Raw genomic sequence first — 26,663 nt, 5'->3', positions numbered from 1 at the left:
TAAGGTTGAGAGACGTTCCTGGAGATTAAATGAGAACTTGTTTAGATATGAAAAAAATACAATAGAACTTAAAAAGCATTTGAAAGAATTTTTTGAAATAAATTTGAATAAAGGTACTCCAATTGAAATTGTTTGGGATGCAAGTAAAGCTTATATGAGAGGGGTACTTATCTATATGAACTCTAAACATAGACAGTTCAGACAAAAGAAAAGAATTGAGTTGGAAATGGAAATAAAGAATAAAGAACAGCTACTTATTAAAAACCCAACAGATGAAAGAATTCGAAGTGCTATAAAACTTTTGAAAGACCAATTTCAAATGCTTATGGCGGAACAAGTTGCAACAAGCCTACAATATGCGAAGCATAATACATTTTGCAACGCTAACAAACCGGGCAGATGGTTGGCTTACACATTGAGGAAAAAACAAAGTATACGGACTATTGATAGTATTGATATTGGCGGGAAAGAAATCTTTCAACAAAAATTAATTAAAGAAGCTTTTGTGGACTATTATACTAAATTATATGCTAAAGAAGAGGTGCAGAATGGACTTATAGAAAAATATTTAAATGATAAGAGAGTTACAAAAATTACTGATCAACAAAAGGAAAGAATGAACTATCCCATAACAGAGGAGGAGATAACAGCAGCAATTAAACAGTTAAAAACAGCCAAAGCTCCTGGCACGGATGGTTTGACTGCAGTGTATTATAAAACTTTGCAAGCTGAAATGGTGGGACAACTTAGAGATTTATTTTGTAACATTCAACAAGGGGGTAAAATACCCCCATCTTGGACAATTGCTTATATATCTTTGATACCAAAAGAACAAGTTGGTCCTAAAAAACCAGAGAATTATAGACCAATATCTCTTTTGAATACAGACTATAAAATTTATGCGAAGGTATTAGCCAACAGGTTGATGCCAGTAATTCAAAAGGTGATTCATGAGGACCAAGCGGGATTTATTGAAGGCAGATATATGAAGGACAATGTAAGGCAAGTAATAGACTTATTGGAATATCTTGATAAGAATAAACAGATTCCTGCAATGCTGGCTTTTTTGGACGCAGAGAAGGCCTTTGATAGAGTGGATTGGAATTTTCTATTAAAGACTTTAAAAAAGATGGACTTTGGGGACCAATTTATACAGGCAATCTCAGCAATTTATCAAGAGCAAAAGGCACAGATTATTATTAATGGAAGTTTGACGACAGAGTTTAAAATTGAAAAAGGAACAAGACAGGGATGTCCGTTGTCCCCACTTTTATTTATTTTAACATTGGAAGTCTTGTTAAACACAATACGGGATTCTAAAATTTTGAAAGGCATAATGATAAGGCAAGAGGATTATAGAATAAAGGCATTTGCAGATGATCTGGTGGTTACCCTATCACAACCAATGGAATCAATAATCTTGATGAATGACATTATACAAGACTATGGTAGAGTTTCAGGTTTTAGATTGAATTCAAAAAAGACCAAAATGATAGTTAAAAATATGACACAAGATCGTAAATATGAGCTTGAAAGGAGGGCAGGTTTTGAAATTGTACCTAAGGTAAAATATCTTGGAGTTCAGGTTGCAGAATCAAATTTGAAATTGTTTCAAAATAATTATGAGGTGCTGTGGCGAGAGGTCCAGAAAGATATGGAGACCTGGAAAAAGCTGCAACTGTCTTTACTTGGAAGAATAGCAGCAGTTAAGATGAACATTTTGCCAAGACTTCTGTTTTTGTTTCAAATGATTCCGGTGCTTAAAAGTGATAAACAATTGAAAGTTTGGCAGTCTGGTGTGAATAAGTTTGTCTGGAACGAGAAGAAGCCGAGAGTGAAACTGAAAATTATGCAAGATGTTCCAGAAAGAGGAGGCCTTAAACTCCCAAACCTACAGTTATATTATGATGCTGCAGCTTTAACTTTAACAAGTGATTGGTTTGGAAGTAAAAAGACTGGAATACTGAACGCAGAAAGTTTTGATCTCGAATTTGGATGGCATGCTTATTTATTTTATGACGACAAAGTAGATAAAGTATTTAAAAGTCATATACTTAGAGACTCCTTGATGAGAGTTTGGAAGAAGCACCGATTCAAATGGGATTACAAAATACCGCTATGGCTGGATCTTGGTCATACTTTGTGGAATACAAATATAATGTCACTCGGGGGGTTTTTATACAAAGAGGTTCTTTTTACAGATGCGGGCAGATGGCAGCTGAAGACATTACAGACACTGTTGGATGAAGGGCTTAATCTAACTTGGTTACAATATAATCAATTACAACTGAGATGGAAAGAGGACCAAAAAACTGGTATTATGTTGCATGAGGAAGAATTGGTTAGACATATAAGAGAGAAAGGCCCAATGCATATTAAAAGGCTTTATAATGTTTTGCTAGAAAGGGATTCAGAAACTGAATTAGTTAAAGATTGTATGATTAAGTGGGCACAAAATTTTGAAGAACCAGTGATGTTGGAAACATGGGAAAATATTTGGGTTCAGAATGTTAAATTTACACAGTCCCAGAACTTGAGGGAAAATTTCTATAAAATGTTTTATAGATGGCATTTAGATCCCAAAAAGTTGTCATGTATGTACCCTAATGTTCAGCCAAAATGTTGGAGATGCGAATGTTTGGATGCTACGTATTATCATGTTTGGTGGACCTGTAGGAAAGTTAAGGCTTTTTGGATAAAAATTTGGTGGGTCATGCAGAATGTTTTGAAGAAAAAAATTCAATTTTCTCCACAATTGTTCTTATTGGGTATAGTTAAGGGTTTTACTCGGGGTGAAATAAAACTAATATTGTATATGATAACAGCAGCAAGATTGTTGATAGGTAAATATTGGAAGAATGAAGCTTTGCCTACTATCGAGGAATGGACTTTGAAGATGGCTAGTTTTGCAGAGATGGCGAAGATTTCAGCGTATTTAAAAGATTGTTCACAAGAGACTTATGAATGGGAATGGAAAAGGTGGATAGAATATGTTCAGAACAAATACCAAACTAGAAAGTATCAAATAGCTTTTATTTGAAAATAATGTATTAGAAATATTTTAATGTAAAGAGATAAAGAGGAAAAATTATATAGGGGGAGGGACGGGTTCAGGCTTATATATTAGTGTTATTAGTTATGAGTATGTAATAGGGAAGTCAGGGGGGGGAGGGTTAGGGAGGGTTAGGGAGGATGGGAAGTTTGGGGCGGGAGGTGGGGGGTGAAAAAGGGGGTGAAAATGTAATTGTAAAACTTTTGCAATAAAAAAAAAAAAAAAAGTCACTGGGGTATTGAAGGGAATTCCAAAGATGGCTGTTTCCTGTCTTTGTCCCAACAAGGTCTTCTGCAGGCTGATAGATCCAATTTCTCCAAACCCAGGACTGAATCCCATTTTTAAATCGATCTGTTTTCCTTCGTTTTCTTGCAGACAAGAACTCGAGGCTCAAGGCTGAACATCATTATTGTGGCTGAAGGAGCAATTGATAGGCATGGAAAACCAATCACTTCTGAAGACATTAAGAGTGTGAGTGATTCAGGGCTGTTTGTGATTGACTCATTCCTTGCCTAACACTACCGTAGGAGCCAAAATAAAACTATGTGGGAAGTCAACTGTGTGAAATCTTAAGCTTTGGGGCAATTAAAAGACCCAGTTCAGACCACTGGTGGGATTAAAAAAAATTTACTACCAGTTTTGTGGGCATGGCTTGGTGGGCATGACATGGCTTGGTGGGTGTGGCAGGGGAAGGATAATGTAAAATCTCCATTCCCTCCCCACTCCAGGGGACGGATACATAAAATCTCCATTCCCTCCCCACTCCAGGGGAAGGTTACTGCAAAATCCCCATTTCCTCCCGATCAGCTGGGGCTCGGGAGGCAGAAAATAGATGGGGGCAGGGCCAGTCAGAGGTGGTATTTACCGGTTCTCCGAACTAGTCAAAATTTCCGCTACCGGTTCTCCAGAACTAGTCAGAACCTGATGAATACCACCTCTGGTTCAGACCAACAGGCAAATTAAGTGAAATTTTAACTAGTTTCTGCTATTATAAGATGCGTTTTAGAGAGTGTAAGATCTAATATTTGAATGCTTCCCCCTCAATTCCAAAATTCATAGCAAATCAAGAAAGTTTTCATTCTTGTTTTTCTCTCCCTTTCCTCCATGTTTCCCACCTGGGGAATTCATTGCAGGTGAAATATAGTTGACTAAGTCATTGGGATTTCCAAATGTTAAGGGTCTGTGGACACATTTCATGGTAGCTGCTACAAAATGGTTCCAATGGAAGTACTAATCACTGAAGACAAGTCAATTATCCCTCCCCCCCAAAATAAATAGAAGTCTGATCCTAAAATAGAATTTGCAGAAGAAGAAAAAAAGAATGATATTTAAGAAGCAAACATGCAGCTTCCAGGTAGCTTCCCAACCTTGCTACAGCTTATATGCATCCACAAGTAAATCGGACAGTATCCCTTTATTCTTCTTCCTCTCAATGCAGATGCTCCCCATAACCCAACTCTCTTGAACACACGCAGCCTGTCCAAAAGACTTTAAAATCTTGAGAGCTAGAAACTTGATTTGAGGGCAAGAAGGTTGAGATTCGCATGATTCTGGGGGCTGCATTCTACTTTTGATACATTAATTGTGGAATTTTATCAAAAACTCCAATTGTTGTATTTCTCTTCCTTCTCCAGCTGGTTGTGAAACACCTGGGTTTTGACACAAGAGTCACCATCCTAGGACATGTCCAACGTGGTGGGACCCCCTCTGCCTTTGATCGTGTTTTGGTAATCATCATCATTATCATCATCATCTTTTAAATGTGTTTTCCCAATGCTGTATTTATTACATTTTGGAACACAAAGCAGACATTTAAGCTTCTTAGTCCTTTTGATTCTTATACTCATAGTCTGCTAAATTTCCGGCATAAATTTTTCAGGCGATGAGAAAATAAGCATTTCCAAAAATACGTAGGAAAGATCATTCATGTTGTAAAACAGTGGGGCCAAAAAGAGGAAGGATCTGTGATCTTTCTAGGACAGTGATGGCAAAACTTTTGGATTCAGCATATCAAAATTTCAGAAAAAGCCTAAATTCATTGGTGTGTCACCATTACCCCTGAAGAAAAAGGAAACAATTCTCTATCTGCCCCCACCCCATCTGCCCATCTAGACCACCCTGAATAGCAGCACTCAGCAGCAATGCCAAGGGTTGGCCTTGAGGTACAGGCCCAGACCTCGACTTCAGCCCTAGCCCCACTGCTGCCATTCAAACAGCCCCCCTCATGCCATTCCCTAAGGCAGGCGCACCTTCTGGAATGGCGCAATGGCCCCCATGGCCCAGCACTCCCCCGAATCTGCTGTGTGTGTCCTCTTCTGTTGTTAAGCTGCTGTAGCCTTACCTGAGGCTGTTCTGGGTCTCATGGGGCCTTCATTCTTGAAGCAGCTTTGGAGAATGAGCTCTTCCATGACCTCATGCAGCTTCCACAACCCACATGAAAGGATGCCCAGTTGTAAGGCAATTTTTGGAGGCTCAGGAGGCCATACAAGGTCATGGCTTCTTTCCCACAACATCCAGAGGGTCCAGAGGCCCTGTAAGAGCACAGCCTCCTGAGTCTCTGAAAAACACGCAGGAATGGGACATGCTTTCTTGGATAGTTGTTGGGTGTTGTTGAATGCTAACTGTCACCCACAGTGATGTGATGTGGCATGTCACCTTTAACACACCTGTCATAAGTTTGCCATCATAGGAAAAGTCTTCATAGTTATTGAAAAACCACACTGTGTATGCTCAGGCGCTCAGTCTTATTTATAATCTTATATTTCATGCTTGAATTTGGCACTGAACATGAGTTCAGCCGCATCTTCCTAAAAGGTAATGAATTAAACAACAAAAAAACCCACTTCCTGGGGCAAAGAGCTGTGAGGTTGATTTCTTTTCCTTTCCTCCTTTTTGGGGCGTGAAAACAATCTCAGTTTGGGAAGTGCAGGGCTATAGGATATAATTATATATAGTATAATATCTAAGTAATCTTATTTTCCATTCTACCTTTGAAGTTGCAGGTTCCGAGGAGTGGGGGGGGGGGGTGTTTCTAGCAAAACACAACCACAATCCTACATCTTAAACAAATACAGGCTTTGGTGTGACAGCCTGAGTTGTTTGCTTGAGGAACCACAGTGACTTAATAAAGCAATGAAAAGTACTGGAGTAAGCAGGGAAGGCCTCTCCTGAGGCTGTTCTGACATTTAGATGTGACTGCGGACAACTATGAGATAACCTGAGATGAAAATCTGGGGAAAGTCCCAATTTCCCTAATATATTTTTAAAGGAACCTCCCCTCCCCCCCCTTTTTTTTATTTTAAAGGGAAGCAGGATGGGTGTGGAAGCTGTTATGGCTTTGTTGGAAGGAACTCCAGATACCCCAGCATGTGTTGTCAGTCTATCTGGTAATCAGGCCATCCGCCTTCCTCTTATGGAGTGTGTCCAAGTGGTAAGCATTTATCTCACTAACCTGTGAGATATTATTTTACCTTCATTCACAGATGGGTGGGTTCTATTCAGTGGTGGGTTTCAAAATGTTTTACTACCAGTTCTGTGGGCATGGCTTGGTGGGCGTGGTGTGGCATGGCATGGCTTGGTGGGCGTGGGCATGGCAGGGGAAGGATACTGTAAAATCTCCATTCCCTTCCCAATCCAGGGGAAGGTTACTGCAAAATCCCCATTCCCTCCCGATCAGCTGGGACTTGGGAGGCAGAGAATAGATGGGGGCGGGGCCAATCAGAATTTTTACTACCGGTTCTCCGAAGTACTCAAAATTTCCGCTACCAGTTCTCCAGAACTGGTCAGAACCTGCTGAAACCCACCTCTGGTTCTATTATTTTAACAAACCCTTTCTCTTTCTGAACAATTGCGGTTTCTCCAAAAACGGTAGCTTCTAATGTACTTGGAAGAAAGCCCTAGGCCAGTGACAGCGAACCTTTTCGGCACCGAGTGCCCAAACCGGAACATGCAGGCACGCACATGCATGTGCGTGTGCCAGAGCACCAGAAACCTGAAGACCACATGGCTGGTGCACATGAGCTCGCCGGCCAGCTGGTCTTTGGGTTTCCGGCACGCACATGTGCACCGGCCAGCTGGTTTTCACGCGCCCCAGAGCACCAGAAATCCGAAGACGAGCTGGCCGGTGCGCTCATGCCTTTTTTTTTGGCCGTTTTCAGGCCATTTTCTGAAAAACGTTTTCCATAAAACTGCTGAACAATTTCCATAATCATCACAATCTTTACCAGGTTCAAAAAGCCAGATTAAAGAAAGCTAGAAAAAAATGTTTCCAGAAAACCATCATCAATGTTATTACCGAGTAGTGGAAGAGCAACAAAACAATACATCTGTTATAACATTAAACAGAACCTGAAGTTTTCCTTCTTTGCCTAGATTTAATAGCATCTGTTGTTTTGCACTTTGACTGCGTGTAATTTTCAAATATGGGTAGTCCTTGATTAATGACCACTCGTTCAGTGACCATTTATGAAGGTGCTGAAATAGTGGTACTTAATAACAAATCACTGAAGTTGTATCCTAAGCAATCACATGATGGTGATTCCAGCATTTGGCAATTAGCTTCCACTTAGAATGGTCGCAGTGTCCCATGGTCACATAATCACCATTCGCAACCTTCCTTGCTGGCTTCCCACAAGCAAAATCAATGGGGAAGTTGGTAGGGGAGGTCGTAAGTCATTCTGGTAAGGTGCTCTCGCATCTTCCCCCACTCTGCAGAAGCTATCCCCCAGCCCAGCTGTGCCACTTCACTGGTCATCCTTCTGTAAAGTCCCAAAATATACTTGAGTCACCAGAATGCCAAAGAGAGAGAGACTCAAGACGAGGCTTGCAAAAAGAAGCAGATTTTATTTATGGCCAAAAACAAAATACTGGGTGGAATATATCCAGAACATACAGATACAATGCATATGAAGAGATAGTCACACCTTGGGGAAGAGATGGCGTCCTTTTTATACCCTCAGAAACATCAGTTTAGTACCCAATTCTGGGCTCCTAGTTTAGGTTTGTGTATTCCTTGTTGCCCTGCAAAGGAATAGAAGCCTCCCAATTAGCTGTTATCTTTTCCTTGAGCATTCCTTTGTTCTCCCAATTGCTCATTTGGCCCCGTGGGCTGCAGGGAACAGATCAAAGGTATAAGTTAGGGCTGAAGTGTAAATTATCTCCCGGATGATGTCTGCAGTTTCAACTGAGATAGGTACCATGCTCTTAGATGGCACGAGAAAAACAGGAAGAAGATTGATATGGGTTCAGATCAAATGGCAGGAACATATGTTTGACAAATACCAGATACATTACAGAGGCCTAATAACAGAATATGTTTGTTACAGGAGATACAAATACAAAGGCATATTTGTGTTACATATATAAAGGTACAATATATGTGTGTTATACAAATACAAAGGCTATATATGTATTACAGGAACCTAATGGTTACAGAATAACAAGTTTCTACTAATTCTAGTATACCAGTATATTATATTCTAGTATTATTTATTATATCCTTATTACTGTTTCCCTTCACTTCCTATTCGAATGTAGTTGCACCTTTCCCTGCCTGGTACTTGCTGGCCTGCTTATCAACCACCTGGGATTTGTGACCTCATGCTATTGACTTGTGGGAAGCTGGCAGGAAGTTGAAAGGAAGTCCTCATTTAATGACCCGTGAACCTCACTAACAACAATAGGAGTGCTGGGATTGCTGTCTCTAAGTGGTGTGATGGGGTACGGTCACATGATGCCACTCTTTTCAACCACATTGCTTAGTGATGAAAATTCTGGTCCCAATTAACATCATTAAACGAGGACTGTCTGCAGTAGTGCCACCAAGCCAAGAGAGGCCCATCTGTCTCTAAAAATACAAATATTCTCCTTGTCAGCCTCTATGATGCTTGCTTGCTATCGGCTGCCATAGTAAAGTGGGGGGGAAAGGTATAGGTATTTGGGTGGGGAAACAAGTTGGTGGAGATGTCTCATGATGTGACCGAAAAGGGAGGGATGCTCTCATTGTCTTCTGCACAGCTGAATGGAATTGTTGATAGCCAGTCAAGGTTATCCATTGGCATACCAGATGGATGGGGCCATCTGAAGATGCACCCCACATGACACCATGGGGGGCTGAGGATTGGACATTCAGCCAGGGTCCTTGGGGGGAAGGATTTTCATGCCTTTAGCGTCAGATCTTGCTTTTCTTTCATTGCTATCAGTTCATACTCAGTAAAAGTACCTTTCTCTACAAACATGGAGTTGGGGTTTTTCTTTCTTGAGTTTTGAATGGAGACATTCCTCTTCCAAATTTCTTGTTTGAGTAAATGATGGAATATTTTACAGGCAGTGGGCAAGCTCTGTGTGTAAGAAACAGGTAACTGTTTCCACTTCTTTCAACAGACCAAAGATGTCACAACGGCAATGACTGAAGGACGGTTTGATGATGCTCTCAAACTCAGAGGAAGGTGAGGCTTAGTCTGAACAGAAAAGAAAGAAGGAGGAGAAAACAAAAGATGGTAAAGAGAAACGGGAGGAGGAAAGGAGGAAGAAACAGGAGGGGTGGTTCAATTTATTTTAGATTTGGTCCTGCCCTTTTCCGACATGTCTCAGAGAGACTATCCAAAGGCAATGCTACCGTCACAAGATATCTGAAGCACTTTCTTTATGCATAGAGCTACATTTATATTTCAGATTAACTGTGAAGAGTAAAATTTCATACCCTTCTTCTTGATTTCCTGGTGCCTGCATGGACACATCTCTGTAGTTTCATGTGGTGTCCATGCAGCCACCGGGATTTACTGTTGTCTTTTCAGGGATGTTTGTCAACCTTTCAGTGTAGCCTTGTTGGTCTTGTTGGTTCCCTGACCAAGACTGATCCAGGCGTTTCCCCACCCAAAGGAAAGTTCAAGTCCCTGCCCAACACCCACATGTCCATCACATGGTCCAATCAACTGGAGATGCCTCCCAGTTCCAGCCGTCCAGGTGCAGGGCAAGATGTCCTTGACTTTCTGAGAAAGGAATCTTATGACTTATTATGACTATATATATCACCCTGGTTCAGGGGTGAAATGCTCCCGGTTCGGACCAGATCACCCGATCCGGTAGCGATCGTGGCGGGTGGTTCGGAGAACCGATAGCAAAAATACCTGCCCCCCCCCAATGCCCAGCTGAGCCGTGCGATCATCTGAGGCTTTTTTTTTACTTTTAAAAGCATTTTTTCTACAATCTGTTCAACCAAAGAGGTTGTAAAAAAAAATGCTTTTAAATGGCTCTGACAATCCCAGCTGAGTTGCCTGATCGTCAGAGGCTTTTTTTTTTTTACTTTTAAAAGCATTTTTTCTACAACCTCTTCAGCCGCAGAGGTTGTAAAAAAAATGCTTTTAAAAGGTAAAAAAAGCTTCTGATGATCACAGCTGAGCTGCGCGATTTTTTTTTTTACTTTTAAAAGCAATGCTTTTAAAAGTAAAAAAAGAGATTGCGCGCCACAGCTGATCACCCCCCCCCGCGCACTGTTCTACTTACCGCATGCCTCCTTTTGGCCTGCAATGCGTGTGTGCACCTCACATTTGGTGCGTGGTGCACACTGCGCATGCACAGCCAGCGAACCGGTAGTAAACTGGTTCAGATTTCACCACTGCCCTGGCTCCATACAATCCCCCTTCCCAGTTTCCCACAGTAATAAATATAGCAGGCCTAAAGATCCAACGAAAAAGATGGCTTCTAGGCCTGACAGGCCGCGCCCCCCCCGATCAAAAAAGCATGTCCTGAAACGAGAGTAGCATAGCGGTTTCAACCACCCTGTTTGCTTTTTGAGATCAGCTAAATTTGGCTACATCCCATTCCCAATCCTTTTTTCATTATTTGCTACTGTTCCCTTGAAGTTAGCTCTGTGTTTGTGTATTTGTGTGTAAATGGGGAAACAACAATGAGCATTTTTATCATTCTTTCAAATGTTCTTTCAGCTGCAAAGCTCATGGCGGATAAAATATCCATCATAATTTTCTTGTTGCCCACAGGAGTTTTATGAATAACTGGAATGTGTACAAGATTTTGGCCCACGTGCATCCACCCTCAGCCAAGGTAATGGTTGGGATGGGAGGAGAATGCATATCAGGCAAAAAGAAACTACCACTCAATGGCAGAACTCAAAATTGGCATGCCAGAGATGGCGGTTAGAAAGATTGGGTAGCAGATGATGTATAAATCCTTTCTCTGCCTGAGAATCTGGAAAACTGCTCCTAATGTGAAAAAAAAATAATAATATCATGTTTCCCCAAAAATAAGACCCTGTCTTATATTTTTTGAACCCCAAAATAAGTGCTTGGCCTTATTTTTGGGGAGGGCTTATTATTTTGGGGTACGTTGAGCAAGATGGGGCTCCTCTTACCATCTTACCTGATTTCCAGCTCTCTCTCCCTAACCCTAACCAAAAGAAATGGCGGGGACCAGCTGTGCATGCGTTTAAATATTTTTGGGGAGGGCTTATTTTGGGAGGGGCTTATTTTAGCGCATACTCTCAAAAGCCTGATTGGGCTTATTATCAGGGGATGTCTTATTTTCAGGGAAACAGGGTAGCAATAGCACTTAGACTTATATACCGCTTCACAGTACTCAGATAGCTATTTCTGCCTTTTAAGGCGTCGCCAGTGAGCCACACCCACTTCTCAGATATCCTTCCTGTAAAGGTACAATGTATCTTTTTTCTTTTTCGTAGGCTTTTATGTGCATATTCTTTCTAGCCAGGTTTTACCTACGTAAACTTAGTTGTTCTACAGACCTAGGTTCTGTGAAATCTCATTCACAAGTTTCTGGGCCTTTTTTCTGCTGACAAACTGCAACTCTGTGTTGCTCTCTGGGAGACTCAGATAGCTATTTCTGCCTTTAAGGCGGAAATCTGAGTCTCCCAGAGAGCAACACAGAGTTGCAGTTTGTCAGCAGAAAAAAGGCCCAGAAACTTGTGAATGAGATTTTACAGAACCTAGGTCTGTAGAACAACTAAGTTTACGTAGGTAAAACCTGGCTAGAAAGAATATGCATATATATATATATATATAAACACACATATATATATATACACACACACAGATATATATATATACATATATATATATACATACACATATATATATACACACACATATATATATATATATACATACATCATACATACATACATACATACATACATACATACATACATACATATATATATATATATATATATATATATATATATATGATTTAGAATAAAGCTGGGGTTCTAGAAAACGGGTTTTCATATTTCCTTTTGAGTATGAAATGCCCTGTTTAAAATGGCTGAATATGCGCCCATTTACTTGGTATTTGGATGGAAGATAGAAATGGAGAGCTAGAACCCTTTCCCCCTCCATTCCCTGTTTGACAGAGTAATATATCATGCTATGAGGAAACATAGGTATCTGCTGCCCCCCTCTGGGAGCTTGGACAACTGCAGCCATTCCCAATTGATATTAAAATTTGATTCTAAACCGAGCAATCTGGCTGAGTCTTTGTGGCCTTCAGGTTGGTTCCTTCAAAGAAATCCAAGACCATCAATACTTTGAAGGGGGGGGGATGTGTGCATATATATATTGGAAGCCCAATTCTGACTTTTTTAAGCCTGATCTTTTTTTTCTTCTTCTTCCAGAGTGGCTACAATTTGGCAGTGATGAATGTAGGTGCACCAGCCGCAGGCATGAATGCAGCTGTGAGATCCACCGTCAGAATTGGCTTGATCCATGGGCATAAGATGCTGGCTGTGCATGATGGGTTTGAGGGCCTTGCTGAAGGAAAGGTAATTCATTTAACCTGCCCATCCATTTCTCTTAGAATGGAGTGCACAACCTGTGAGCCACTTGTGATTCTCAGATTTTTTTTGCTTTGCAATCCCCCAATTCAGTGGTGAAATGCAAATTTTTTTACTGCTGGTTCTGTGGGCGTGGCTTGGTGGGCGTGGTGTGGCTTGGTGGTGTGGCAGGGGAAGGATACTGCAAAATCTCCATTCTCACCCCACTCTGGGGCCAGCCAGAGGTGGTATTTGCCAGTTATCTGAACTACTCAAAATTTCTGCTACCGGTTCTCCAGAACCTGTCAGAACCTGCTGGATTTTCCCCCTGCCCCAGTGGGTAGCAGAATGGCCAATTTTCAGCATCACCATTTTTTAATTATGTTTCCCTCCCCAAATAAGAGTAGAAAACACATATTTATAGTCTTAAAACATCCCAACCCCTTCCAAGGGACAAAAATGGGACATTTCACCTTAGGATCAAATAAGCTAAAAATCAGTTTCTATCAAAAAGCCAAGGAAGTTTCTTCCTTTCTTAAAGCATTCTTTTTTTTTAAAAAATATTTTTGTTAAAAGAAAAATTTCCATAAGAATTCAAAATAATTATGGAAACATAAAAAAAAGTAAAAAAAAAAAAAGGAAGTTATATGAAAGAATAAAAAAACTCTAAATAACAAAAAAAAAAAAGGAAACAATAGAATAGAATCACAGAGTTGGAAGGGACCTTGGAGATCTTCTAATCCAATTTCAGCTCAGGCAGGAAACCCTATACGTTGCTTCTCTCCTTGGTTAGTTTCCATCCATTGCTTCTTGTCTTGCCCTCAAGTGCTTTGGAGAATAGCTTGCCTCCCTCTTCTTTGTGGCAACCCCTGAGATATCACTAAAGAAACACCTACCATTCATTAAAGAAACACTTACCAATCTTTTTGCAGCAGTTAGAACCACAGTAATTATCATTTCATCCTCTCGAATAACAAATCATAGGTATCTTCCTATAAACTGACCTTTTTAATCAATAAATTCCCAAATCACCAATTTATATTTCTCATTTTCAGCAAAAAGTCCACGAAGGATTTCCAGTTTTTTATAAATTGTTTATAAATTACTGTTCCACCTTCAATCAGAAAAGTCACTTTAGAGATTTCTGCAAAGTCTGCCATCTTCACAATCCATTCCTCCATTATGGATCTTTCTGTATTCCATATTTGTGCATATAATAGCCTCGCTGAAGTTGCCATGTATAAAACTAATCATCCATAAGCCTTTTCTAGTTGACTGGCTGCAAGTCCTACTAAGAAAAAATCCAGTTTCACCTAAATATTAATTTTGAAATACTCTCTGCATCACCATATGAACTGTATTTATATCCCATATCTTTTTGCTTTTTCACAAGTCCATCATGTGTCTTAAAACATTCCTTCTTCTGTATACCATTGTGTGGCTATTGCAGGGGTGGGTTCTACTTACCTTTACTACCAGTTTGCAACAGGGCCGCGCATGCACGCTCACTTCGTGCACACACTCTTCTGCGCAAGCACAGAAGCATTTTGATGACATCAGGGTCAGTGGGCGGAGCCTCCCACTGGTTTTACTACTGGTTCTATAGAACCGGTGCGAACCGGGAGCAACCCACCACTGGGATATTGAGCAGAAGATCGTAATAATTGTGTTGCTGAGCTATGAAATTCTTCCCCCCCCCCTGCTTTCTTTTTTCAGATTGAAGAAATAGGATGGGCAGGAGTTGGTGGTTGGACTGGAAAAGGCGGCTCAAACCTTGGAACAAAAAGGTATTATGAGGGGACAGAGGCTTCAGAATAATTAAACATACTTAAAAATAAATCAACATGTTGAAATGCTTTCCTCTGATATATATTGAAGCACATACTGCTAAAAGGCCCAAATTTTAAAGAGAGTCAAAAGAAAAATAATGTGGTAAGATAAGGAGTGTGGGGTATATCTTAAGTGGGAGAGGAAAATCCAGCACCGACTTCATACAAATATCTCTCCTCTCAGAGACTGAAAATCCTGCTTGAATTTGGGCAGATTTTAGGTTCCTAAGTGGAACCTTCCAATGCCTCCCCTATTCTGAGGCACCGATGCTTCTTACCTGGGACTCTGTCCACTTAACAACCTATGAGATCCCTTAACAACCACACCCAGGAGCACCAGGATAGCGATCATTGAGCAAATGATCACATGATGCCTCATTGATCGACCACTTTGTTTAACAAACAAGATTCCAGCCCCAATTGTGACCGTAAGTCAAGGACTACTGTGTTTACCTGAAACTAAGACCTCCCCGGATAATAAGCTCTCCCCCCAAAATAAGCCCTCCCCTGAAAATAAACCCTCCCCCCAAAATATTTAAATGCACATGCAGCCAGTCCTCGCCATTTCCTCTGGTTAGGATTAGGGAGACAGAGCTGGAAATCACGTAAGACGGCAAAAGACGTAAGAGTCTTGGTGGCACAGCAGACTAAAGTGTTGTTAAGTAGCACCAGCTGCCTGCAATTACTGCAAGTTCAAATCTCACCAGGCTCAAGGTTGACTCAGCCTTCCATCCTTTCGAGGTAGGTAAAATGAGGACCTGGATTGTGGGGGCAATAAGCTGACTTTGTATAAAGAAAAAAGAAAAAGAACACCACTTAGGGGCCCCCGAAAGCCCTACTAAGCAGGTATATACAAAAGCATGAAGGCTATTGCTTAACGCATTGTAAGCCACCCTGAGTCTCTGGAGAAGGGTGGCATATAAATCGAACCAATAAATAAATAAATAAATAAATAAATAAATAAATAAATAAATAAATAAATAAATGAATGAATGAATGAATGAATGAATGAATGAATGAATGAATGAATGAATGGATCCCCGTCTTGTTCCACGCACTCCAAAATAATAAGACCTCCCCAAAAATAAGGCCAAGCACTTATTTTGGAGTTCAAAAAAATATAAGACAGGGTCTTATTTTCAGGGAAACACAGTTTTAGCACTGGGAATAACTGAAATGCTCCAAACAGTCTATACTGAGTCTATACAGATTCAGATTGGTCAGTTCTCTGATATGGGTGACTAAGAAGTTTCTGGGTTAACGGAGAACTTTCTGGTACATTCTATGAGTGAATTAAAGGGACTGTGTGTAGGAGGATCATTGGTACATTTTATTGTTTTTGTATGTTTGATCGTAGGACTCTGCCCAAGAAATACTTTGAGGAGATCAGCAACACCATTGCCAATTTTAACATCCACGGGCTGATTATCATTGGTGGCTTTGAGGTAGGCCTGTGCAGAGTTCAGCTATTAGATCAACTCACTGATCTTACATAGGATCAATAGGAAGATATAGCTAAGTGAGATCATATTCCATAGATCTTTCTTCAGGCAAAATGTGTTTCACTGATGGTTGGACATCTGTACCTTAAGCCAGCTGAACAAGGAAAAACATATTCAGAGCTTGTTTTAATGTAAATCTGATTCTAAGGAAGAATGATAATGGGAATGAAGTTCCTTTGTTATCGGTAGAGATGGAAAGGGAGGAGCTGGACGCTTCAAGAGGATGATGCTTACAATCTTGGAGTTTTGAGTGCAGCATCTGAACAAATTTAGAAAGTTGGATTCCCGGTTGGATTATAGAAGTGAACTTCCCCTCATTTTTCTTCCGTTTGGTAGGCTTTTACTGGCAGTCTGGAAATAATTGAAGGGCGGTGCAAATATGAAGAGCTCTGCATCCCGATCTGTGTGATTCCTGCGACTGTTTCTAACAATGTTCCTGGTTCTGACTTCAGCATCGGTGCAGACACTGCCCTCAACACCATAACAGCAGTAAGTGTTTTGTTAGCATCCCAGCTCCAGTTCAGGAAAAATTCACCAAGGCCAGAATCTTACCAGTGCTTAAATTTGCATTTTTGAAGTGAAGAATAGGTTTGTAGTAGCAACAAGTATTTCCTGTGCACAGGAACTGGAACATCTCCTGAAGAAAGAAAATGACCTGATGGTTCAAAAAGCATTAATATTATTTTGTTTATTTTGAGTTTCTAGTCATAGAGGATACAGGTTTAGGGTTTACCATCTACAAGTTTTAAATAGGCTGTAGGAATTTGAAAATAGCAATAGCGCTTAGATTTATATCCTACTTCACACTGCTTTACAGTCCTCTGTGAGCAGTTTACAGAGTCAGCATATTGCCCCCAACAAGCTGGGTCCTCATTTTACCGACCTTGGAAGGATGGAAAGCTGAGTCAACCTTGAGCCGGTCAGGATCGAACTGCTGGCAATTGGCAGAATTAGCCTGAAATACTGCATTCTACCCACTGCACCACCGTGTCCCTTAATACTTTTGAAAGAAAGCTGTTCCTAAATCGGGAGAGTATTAAATTTAGTAATCCTAGGCCAAACTAAATGATCAATAAACAATGAACACAGTTGTAGGCAATTTCATGCAATTAAAATTAATGAGTGGATATTTCTCAGTGGCAGAGTTTCCACTTTGCACACGGAGCCCACTTGGCTCAGTTGGAAAGAAGGTTTTTGTATGTTATATACAGGTAGTTCTCGACTTAAAACTGTTCATTTAGAGACCGTTTGAAGTTACAACGCCACTGAAAAAAGGGACATGTCTTTTCACACTTATGACCCCATGGGCAGCATGCCCATAGTCATGTGATCAACATTCAGATGCTTGGTAACACTCGTATTTATGACCGATGCTGTGTCCTGGGGTCATGTGATTACATTTTGTGACCTTCTAGCAAGCAAAGTCAATTGGGAAGCCAGATTCACTTAACAACTGGGTTACTAATTAAACAACTGGAGTGATTCGCTTAACAACTGTGACAAAAAAAGGTCGTAAAATGGGACAAATTCACTTAAGAAATGTCTCACTTACCAACACAAATTTTGGGCTCCATTCTGGTCATAAATTGAGAACTACCTGTATTTCTACCTTGCACTGGTCTAGATACCTCCCCACCCCCCTTTCCCTCTTTTATATTCCCTTCCTTCAATATGATCATTCTGTGTTTAAATGAAGTTCTTAAGAAATAAAAACTAAGAAACTGGTTTGTTTCATTCCTAGACTTGCGACCGCATCAAACAGTCTGCAGCTGGCACCAAGCGGCGGGTCTTCATCATTGAAACCATGGGAGGTTATTGTGGCTACCTGGCTACTATGGCAGGCTTAGCAGCTGGAGCAGATGCTGCCTACATTTATGAAGATCCTTTCACCATCCATGACTTGGAGGTGAATACCTTTTGCAGAGGCAAAAGTTCGTTCTATAACTGCATACCTGGCCCTAGGAGGACTGCATGTGTTGATAATCTAGGGCAGTGATGGTGAACCTTTTTGGCACCGAGTGCCCAAACCAGAATGTACATGCGCGCGCCAGAGTGCCAGAAACCCAAAGACCAGCTGGCTGGCCTGTGCATGCCTATTTTTTGGGCATTTTTTTGGCCGTTTTCAGACTGTTTTCAGGTCGTTTTTTGGGCCGTTTTTCGCCTGAAAAACAGTCCAAAGAACCGGCCTGTTTTCAGCCATTTTTGAGCCGTTTTCAGGCCTGAAAATGGCTCGAGAAACAGCATGTGTGTGCGCCAGAAATCAGGAGAGCAGCTGGCAACGGCATGTGTGCCCACAGAGAGGGCTCTGTGTGCCACTTCTGCCACGCATGCCATAGGTTCGCCATCACTTGATCTAGGGGATGAGCTGGAGCCAGTATTTGGATAAGTGAGTTTTATTGCATCTTAGAAGAGCCCTGAATTTTTTGGTAGAGCAGGGGGAAAAAATACCAGTTAGAAACTAGAGGGAATGCATGTTATCAGAAACATACTGCTGCATTAGAAGGATTATTTTTCTGTTGTTACTATGATTATTTTACTAAGGTAATATGACACTCCAGCCATGTCTGACTCTATAAATGGCTGACATATTTCCAGAACAGTAATAAAAATGAAAACACAGCAATAATTATTTTCCACAGCAAAGGAACAACCATAGCTCGTAAATTTAATCACACCCCTCCCCCCAGGAAATGCATGAACAACACTTCAAATGCTTAAGGCTTGCGCCAACAGCCAAATCTTAATAGTTTTGTCAAAATATAACAGGGCTGGAGCCCAGCTGGCTGTTGCAGAGGGGTGGGGGCAGTGATTGAGAAAGTGGGATCTAAGAGTCCCTGAAGATACTTCAGGTAAGACTAAAAGGGACTCTCCTGTTCCAAATCTTAAAGATGGGTAGAGATCAAGGGGAGAAGGTAGTCAACAGATATCCAAGTCTGGTATCACGAAGGACTTTAAAGGTGACAGCCAACACCTTAGCTTGTTCCTGGAAACCAACTGGTAACCAAGGCTCTTCTTGGAGTGGAAGAACAAATTATTTTGCACCTATAATTGTTGGCATCCTGTTGCAGTTTCTGAGTGATCTTCAACGGCAGGGCCCCCTGTAGAGGTTTTGTAGAGTACATTTCAGTAATCCGGACAAGATGTGTCCATCGTATAAGTGTCTGATCAGGGCTGGATACACCAAACAGATCTATACAAAAGTTCTCTCGGTTCTAGCTATCACTGATCTTGAAGCAGTGCATGAAAACCCCCAAATAACAAACCAGTTCACCACGGGGAAGCACAACTCTGTCTAGAGCCAAAATAGAATATCTCTGAAATTTGTGGGCTTTTGCATCCAAAGGTACTTAGTCGTGTTGAGATTGGCTTAAGCCTGTTCTTTCATATCCCATCTTTCACAACCTCCAAAGTATCAAAATGGGCAGTGGTCAGCAACCTTAAACACTCAAAAGAGCCACAAAGATCCTAACCGGAAGCCCCCCGTTCAATTCTGGAGCCAACTGGAAGTTCGGTTCTCCCACCATAGAGTCTCCTCCTAGCTTGGTGTCCTTTTTCCTTGTTGACTGGAAGTCCAGTTCCCCCACCATAGAGTCTCCTCCTAGAGCAGCATCCTTTTTCCTCTACCTGTCCTAACTGAAAACCCTATCAATTGTTGAGCCGACAGGTGACAGGGAGCTGCAGCAGCAGAGGGATGAAAGAGCCACATGCAGCTCCAGAGCCGCGGGTTGCTGACCCCTGGAAATGGGGACTCTCAACCCCATCTCCAATTCTATTCTGATGTGCTATAAGATGCTCTTCTACTTTCTCAATCCCCTCCCCCCCCAACACACACATATTTTGCTGTGGATATTAAACCTCTAATGTAACTCTAGTTGTAATTGCAACACCGCTTATTAGAGAATGAATGGAACAGAACGCATTGGCTGTTTCACTGTGTGATTTGCTCTTCCAGCCAGTCAGATAACATTGCTTGATTTCTGCACTGGGTGTAATTCTGGTTATTAGTTGTTCCTAAGAGAAAGTATAACTGCTTGTTGCACTTGCCTTTTATCTACAGACATGCAATATAATTTCCTGTCTCCCTCCAGAGGAGAATGCCTATTACATCTCTTATTCCTTTTTTCCTGGGGTTTGTCTTTATTCAGAAGCAATCAGACATTTGAGAAGAGAGAGCAAACTAATGCACCACTTTAAGACATTCGTTAACCGTGGACGCTGGCTCTGCCTTCACTAATATAAATAGATATAGACATAATGCAATTTGACATTCTCAGACAGAATTATTTAGTGTGCTCATCTCCACAAATTCGAACGCTATCATTGGCTTTAATACCTACAACATACTACCTAATAAACTTGACATGGAAAAGTATTTCCATGGGGGATGCTTTCATTTTGATTCTGTAATAAGGATGTGTTAAAGTTAGTGGCTTCACTAGTGTAATAAAATCTACGGTGTTGTATTTGAACATTGTGTTAATGTACAATTTAAGGGATAAAAACAAATGTTGCCATTTTTTCCTTTGGTTTACAGATGAACGTGGAACATCTGACTGAGAAAATGAAAACCACCGTGAAAAGAGGCCTAATATTGAGGTACCCGACTAAACTTATTAGAGGGGATTAAAAGTTTAGAAGTCATTGAGTTCTCTGTAAGTCTGGTGAGTCCTTTTTGGGAATGGGGTACGAAAATAACTTGGCGAAATAGGAGGAAAAGCTGCAGCCTAGACAACTATTTGACAAAATAAATCTCAAAGCAGGAGTGTAATTTGTCTAAAAATGTCTCTAGGCTTCTTACTAGACAGGGAGGGAAGAAGCACGTTCAGACTTGCAAGATTTTGTTACTATACCCTTACAATTAAAAAATAGTATTTATGATTTCGATTTCCTGGTCTGGAAAGGGCTGACACTGCAAGAGAAACAAAAGCAAGGGTATGCATACGTTGCTGTAATTGTAGTGTGCATGTTTATCAACATTCTCCCAAAATAAACTGGGCTCAGAAGTTGTTCACAGAACATAGAAATTAGTAGGATTGTGCATGCTTTGAAAGTAATTCTGAAGGTACTTAAGAAATACTTCAGATTGCATGCAAGTCCAGGGTTCCTTTGAGAAATCCAATTATGGCAGCTGCATTTCTTCCAGAGTTTTATGGAATCTGAAAAAATCTGAACATATTTTTCAGACTTCTATGGAACCTGAAAAAAATGAACTAGTTTAATGACTTGTGGAAAGATGCTATACATGTATGAATTGTTTTTAAAGTATGCAGCATCCTCGAAAATGTTAGCTTTTTTAGGTTATGGCCTAAAAAAACTAGCTTAGTTATGGCAGAAAAAAACTTGCTCAGTTCTCCAACATTGCTGACACTGTACTGTAGGAGTAGGGAAACATGTAGAACTGCTTTCAAACCAGCATATAGCCAGCAGTGCCCATTCACTACTTAGCAGTTTATATGTCGCTAAATACAGAATGAATATTGTGCCCATGTCCAACGAGCAATAACAGCAAAATGAGCTGCAGGGTATTTCAGGCAAACCAGCCTACCATTCTGTAGAGAAACAAGACCCTTTCTCTTACCATAATCCAGTGTCCCAAATGAAAAACAGGCATTTTACATGTTAGCTTGCTTTTTCACTTTTTTTTGGCCAATAAGCGCCATGAGAAATGAAACAAAAAAAAGTATTAGATCTCCTGGGTAAATTTCTCTAGATCAATACTTCTGAGCTTTGGAAACTTTAAGAAGTATGGACTTCTACTCCTAACTCCCCATCCAGCCATGCTTTTGGGATACGTCCATATGTCTTAAAGTTGCCCAAGTTGAGAAATACTGATTTAGATATTATAAATAGACAGCTCTCAGCATCCTTCTACAACTAGCTGTATCTCAGGAAGACAATAACGTTTACCATTCAGTGGAGGTATCGTGAAAAACAGCACGAGCATTTTAATACCTGAGGGGTCCTTGGTGCTCTCAGAGCTAGCTTGTTTTTTTGCAGATATTTCATTACTCAAGCTAGCAGTGATGGTGTTACCTGATTTGAGTAATGAACGATCTGTAAGAAAACAAGCAAGCTCAGAGAGCACCAAGGATCCCTCATTTCAACCCGAGCTACAAATATTCCCCTTTATTTTAATACCTATATAATATATGCATGCTTTTTCCTCATGCTGAGACATATACCAAAACAAGTGCAGCAGCTGTTCAGCTCACCTGATTTCTGTGCAAAGGGACAAGATTAAATGCCCAAGTTTACATTTGATGAAAATAAGTCCGGGAGTCTCAAAAGAGCCAGATTTTTCTCCAAGGTTGAAGAACTGTCTTAGGCTGCTCTTTGAAATCCACCTTCTTCAACAAAGTGCTTTCCAGGTGGATTGAATGTTGGTGCTCATAATTTACAGCATCAATAACTACAAATTATAGGCTGTAAAATGAAAATGAGATTTTAATCAGTGAAGCAGGAAGACCCTGTGAATAAAATAGACAGAAGCATATGCAAGAGTTGTCAATAACATTCTGAAATGAAATGCCCTTTTGACAGTATTATACCAAAACACTTTCCATTTTATGGACTATTTATCTTGTCAATTCTATGTTTTCCTGCCGCATGAATGCCTCTTTTCTTTGCTTCCAGGAATGAAAAATGCAATGAAAACTATACCACAGACTTCATATATAATTTGTATTCAGAGGAAGGAAAAGGTGTCTTTGATACCAGAAAGAACGTTTTGGGACATATGCAGCAGGTACATCAGAAAGATCAGACTTGATACTCTCTGTGAACTCACCTACTGTAATCAGTATCCTTGGGCAGAAAAGTCCCAGTAGCCCACTGAACTCTGTTTCCTTACCTGTCTCAACACCATCACTGCAGTTCTTTCTACCCAAAGATTTTCAAACTTCAAGCTACTGTCCTCATCACACTTCCATAACTCTAAGGTTTAACCCATAATTTAACATGACTCTCCTTCTATCTTCACAGGGTGGGTCACCAACTCCCTTTGACCGAAACTTTGGAACAAAAATGGGTGCCAAAGCTGTGGCATGGATGTCTGGCAAGATCAAAGAATGCTCCAGACATGGTATGTAGGAGCTTTCCACTGGATTGCCTCTTAGATTGGTGGGCAGCTACACCTGTGTTGGTAATAAACAGAATAGGGGAGAAATCAATTACAGTAGGCAAAGAAGTATCTACACCAGAGGTTTGATACTATCTATGATGGTCTTGATTCTTGGGGTCTATTGGTCAAAGTCAGTGCTTAAGATCTTTTCACATATATTAAAAGCCCGATGCAGTACTTAATTCAAAGGGTTTTTTTTTTAATGGAAGACTTTTCTGCTAAATTCCAATGTATCACTTTACACCCAATGTTTCAAAGTAAATGCTTTCCAATAGAAGAATAATAACTCAAGCTTGCATAAAATATGTTAACATTTTATGTGTTCCTTTTGCAGGTCGTATCTTTGCCAACACTGCTGATTCAGCTTGCCTGCTGGGTATGCGGAGACGCGCCTTGGTATTTCAGCCAATGATGGAACTCAAAGAAGAAACAGATTTTGAGTAAGTCTTCTCTCTAGAAAAAATCAGAAAGTGTACCATGGAAAGTTAAGTAAATCCACAATATTAGTTGGGAACCGAAGAATCTTTTAAAAATAGTCTCTAGCCCTCATTGTTAGAATAAAACACTCAAACCGAATATGACTTGCATGCAACTGTCATAGGTATTTACTGTGTCACCTATTCTTCTGATCTTTTTGTGGTGAACCATAGGTTCAGAAATCTAAAAAATGGCAGAGGAAAGGGAAGGCTAAAGTTGGATTTTTTTCTGACAATGGAACAAATGTTTCAGGCTTAATCTGCATTGTAGAGGATAAGGAGGTAGAGGAAGACTAGGAAAATCCAGATTCTAATGCAACTTCAGCCATACATTCAGCCCAACATAGTCACAGAGCTGGTTTGTGTGTATGAGCTGTCTTGAATTCCTTGAGGAAAACAGGATGTGTGTCTAATTAATAATATGAAGTTCATCTTATAACTGAATGACTTAAATAACTTGACCGTGATTCATTGAACCTGATTCATTTCACATGTAATGCTAAGTTATAAATTAAGGTTATATACACAAGCAGAATTTGGGGAATGTTTCTCCTCCCAAGTTCCAGTTTAGTAGATTTCTGGCTTGTTACATGAATGCCGATTTAAAATAAAATTCTAGTTTGTTAAGCAAGCACAGACTTCAGTGTTTTAGGTATGTCTGTTTTTAAAATGTCAATTGTTAAATAACTCATAATTCACTTTAAACAAACTAGGCATCTGCTGGAGTGAAATTGAATTCTTTGTTCTTTATTCGATCATGTGGTAGAAAATCTTGGAATAGGTTCATTTCTATTTGTGTAGGCCAAAACACAGGTATATTTTATTTGTATCCCACCTTTATTATTTTTACAAATAACAAATAAAGATGGTGAGCTTACCAAATGCTCAATGTCTATGGAGATTCTCAGTCATCCAGGTCATGGTTGTCCCAAAGGTGCTTTTTCAAGAGGCAACTGGACTTTCTGTTTTTTCTTTGAAGACGTTTTGCTACTCATCCAAGAAGCTTCTTTAGCTCTAGAGCTGAAGAAGCTTCTTGGATGAGAAATGAAACGTCTTCAAAGAAAACCAGAAAGTCCAGTTGTCTCTTGAAAAAGTATCCTTGAGACATACCTAATGCTCCTTCCTCCTCCTGCTTTCCCCTCAATAACTGAGTGGGTTGGACACAGGGGTGAAATCCAGCAGGTTCTGACAGGTTCTGGAGAACTGGTAGTGGAAATTTTGAGCAGTTTGGAGAACTGGCAGCAGAAATTTTGAGTAGTTCAGAGAACCAGCAAATGCCAGTTCTGGCTGGCCCCAGAGTGAGGTGGGAATGGAGATTTTGCAATATCCTTCCCCCAGGAGTGTGGAAGGAATGGGGATTTTGCAGTATCCTTCCCCTGCCATGTCCTCCAAGCCACACCATGCCCACTAAGCCACGCCCACAGAACCGGTAATTAAAAAAATTGGATTTCACCATTGGTTGGACAGAGTGAGTGTCTGGCCCAAGATCACCCAGCTGGCTTTCATGGCCTAGATGGGATTTGAACTCATGGTCTCCTGGTTTCTAGTCTAGTGCCTTAATCGCTAGACCACTATGGTTTAACTTTGTGGACATGCCCATTCTCATAGCTTCCTACAAGTTTCCCAACCTCAGGTAAATATCTCTCAAAGACAGAGTAGCTGCAGCCACCAAATATGTTGCATTGGAATGGATGACCTTGCCATGAAGATACTGACCTTACTTTTATCCTTCTTTGACAGTCATCGTATCCCGAAAACGCAGTGGTGGCTAAAGCTTCGTCCCATCTTGAAGATTCTAGCCAAGTACAAGATCGAGCTGGACACCTCAGAGAAAGCCCACTTGGAGCACATCACTCGAAAGAGAGTATCTGGGGAAGGCGCCTTGTGAACAGTTAGCAAAGCAGGTGCAGCTGTTCCTCCCCTTTCAGTCATGGCATATAAGGAGGCATCTAAATAAATTACAAATCCTTGGTTCCTTCCCCAGGTTAGCATGCAGCTTTCCATCTAGTGTTATGTACTGTAATTGGAGCCACGTGCCTATTATAAATGGCATATCATGACATCACACGGTAGCTGATACTTGGCAAAACTTTCTACTGTTGTTTACTGTTGGAAAGTTCAAAGCAGCTTAAATACGGTAGGTTCCCTGCTGGCCTTTTCATCCGGATAATAGCTAGGGTCACTTTTAGGTTTATCAGTATTATATAATCATATGCTTCTAGGCCCTCTTTCTCCAGAGTGGAATGGACTATTGCTGCCAGATTTTCCTAGTTAATCTCAGAAAGATTAGCCAAGGCGATTTGCTGCTCAAGGAATGTACTTCCAATAGGATTCTATTCATCCGGTCATCATTCAAATCAGAAAGAATTATTGTTATTAAAACATTTTGGTCATCTGAATGCCAATCCCAAAATAGATTCAACTCATCCAAGTGCTCAAAATAAAAAACACAGGAACTATTTGACTAGAGGTTGTAATATCTCTGCTCCCTGTTTCATTTTAATTGTCACCGCTCTCTGTATTGCAAGTGACAGACCCAGCCTGTGTAGTCATTGTTGAATACTGTTATCTTGTCATTCTTGTCTCTTCCATTCCCAATCACATTTTTACTTCTTTATCCATAGCAAGCTCCAGATTGATTTAAAGGGAACACTGCATAGGCAGGATCTGATAATCCTCTGTGTGGGTTTTTTATGTATGACAGGAAAGCAAACCCACAAAGAAGCATCCTTGTAGACACTTTGTGTGTCTATAAGGATAGTATTTTTGCTCTTTGGGTAAATGCTTATGTAGACATTAAATTGGTGAAGCCTATATACTAGGGCAGCTCTTGTGAAGCGGTGACTGGGTAAACATGTAGCTTTAGAAACTACTTTTAGAATATTGGCAGAATGGCACAT

General features: G+C 40.5%; 1 protein-coding gene across 2 annotated transcripts in view; it reads left to right on the top strand.

The window, feature by feature from the left end:
• Positions 1 to 26,232, top strand: part of PFKM (phosphofructokinase, muscle) — a 61,311-nt gene extending 35,079 nt beyond the window's left edge. For both annotated transcript variants that reach the window (XM_070937966.1, XM_070937965.1), the window contains exons 9-23: positions 3,428 to 3,523; positions 4,687 to 4,779; positions 6,357 to 6,482; positions 9,434 to 9,498; positions 11,050 to 11,113; positions 12,699 to 12,845; positions 14,553 to 14,623; positions 16,023 to 16,110; positions 16,504 to 16,656; positions 17,909 to 18,073; positions 20,702 to 20,763; positions 22,801 to 22,912; positions 23,149 to 23,248; positions 23,622 to 23,727; positions 25,504 to 26,232. In XM_070937966.1, coding sequence (XP_070794067.1) covers positions 3,428 to 3,523; positions 4,687 to 4,779; positions 6,357 to 6,482; positions 9,434 to 9,498; positions 11,050 to 11,113; positions 12,699 to 12,845; positions 14,553 to 14,623; positions 16,023 to 16,110; positions 16,504 to 16,656; positions 17,909 to 18,073; positions 20,702 to 20,763; positions 22,801 to 22,912; positions 23,149 to 23,248; positions 23,622 to 23,727; positions 25,504 to 25,651 — 1,596 coding nt within the window. In that variant the 3' untranslated portion in view covers positions 25,652 to 26,232. The remainder of the gene's footprint in view (positions 1 to 3,427; positions 3,524 to 4,686; positions 4,780 to 6,356; positions 6,483 to 9,433; positions 9,499 to 11,049; positions 11,114 to 12,698; positions 12,846 to 14,552; positions 14,624 to 16,022; positions 16,111 to 16,503; positions 16,657 to 17,908; positions 18,074 to 20,701; positions 20,764 to 22,800; positions 22,913 to 23,148; positions 23,249 to 23,621; positions 23,728 to 25,503) is intronic.
• Positions 26,233 to 26,663: the final 431 nt, after the last annotated feature.

Source organism: Pituophis catenifer, unplaced genomic scaffold (genome assembly GCF_029215685.1).
Source record: "Pituophis catenifer annectens isolate HBS135680 unplaced genomic scaffold, rPitCat1.0.hap2 SCAF_2, whole genome shotgun sequence".
Lineage (NCBI taxonomy): Eukaryota > Metazoa > Chordata > Lepidosauria > Squamata > Colubridae > Pituophis > Pituophis catenifer.
This window is presented reverse-complemented; position numbering and strand designations above follow the sequence as displayed.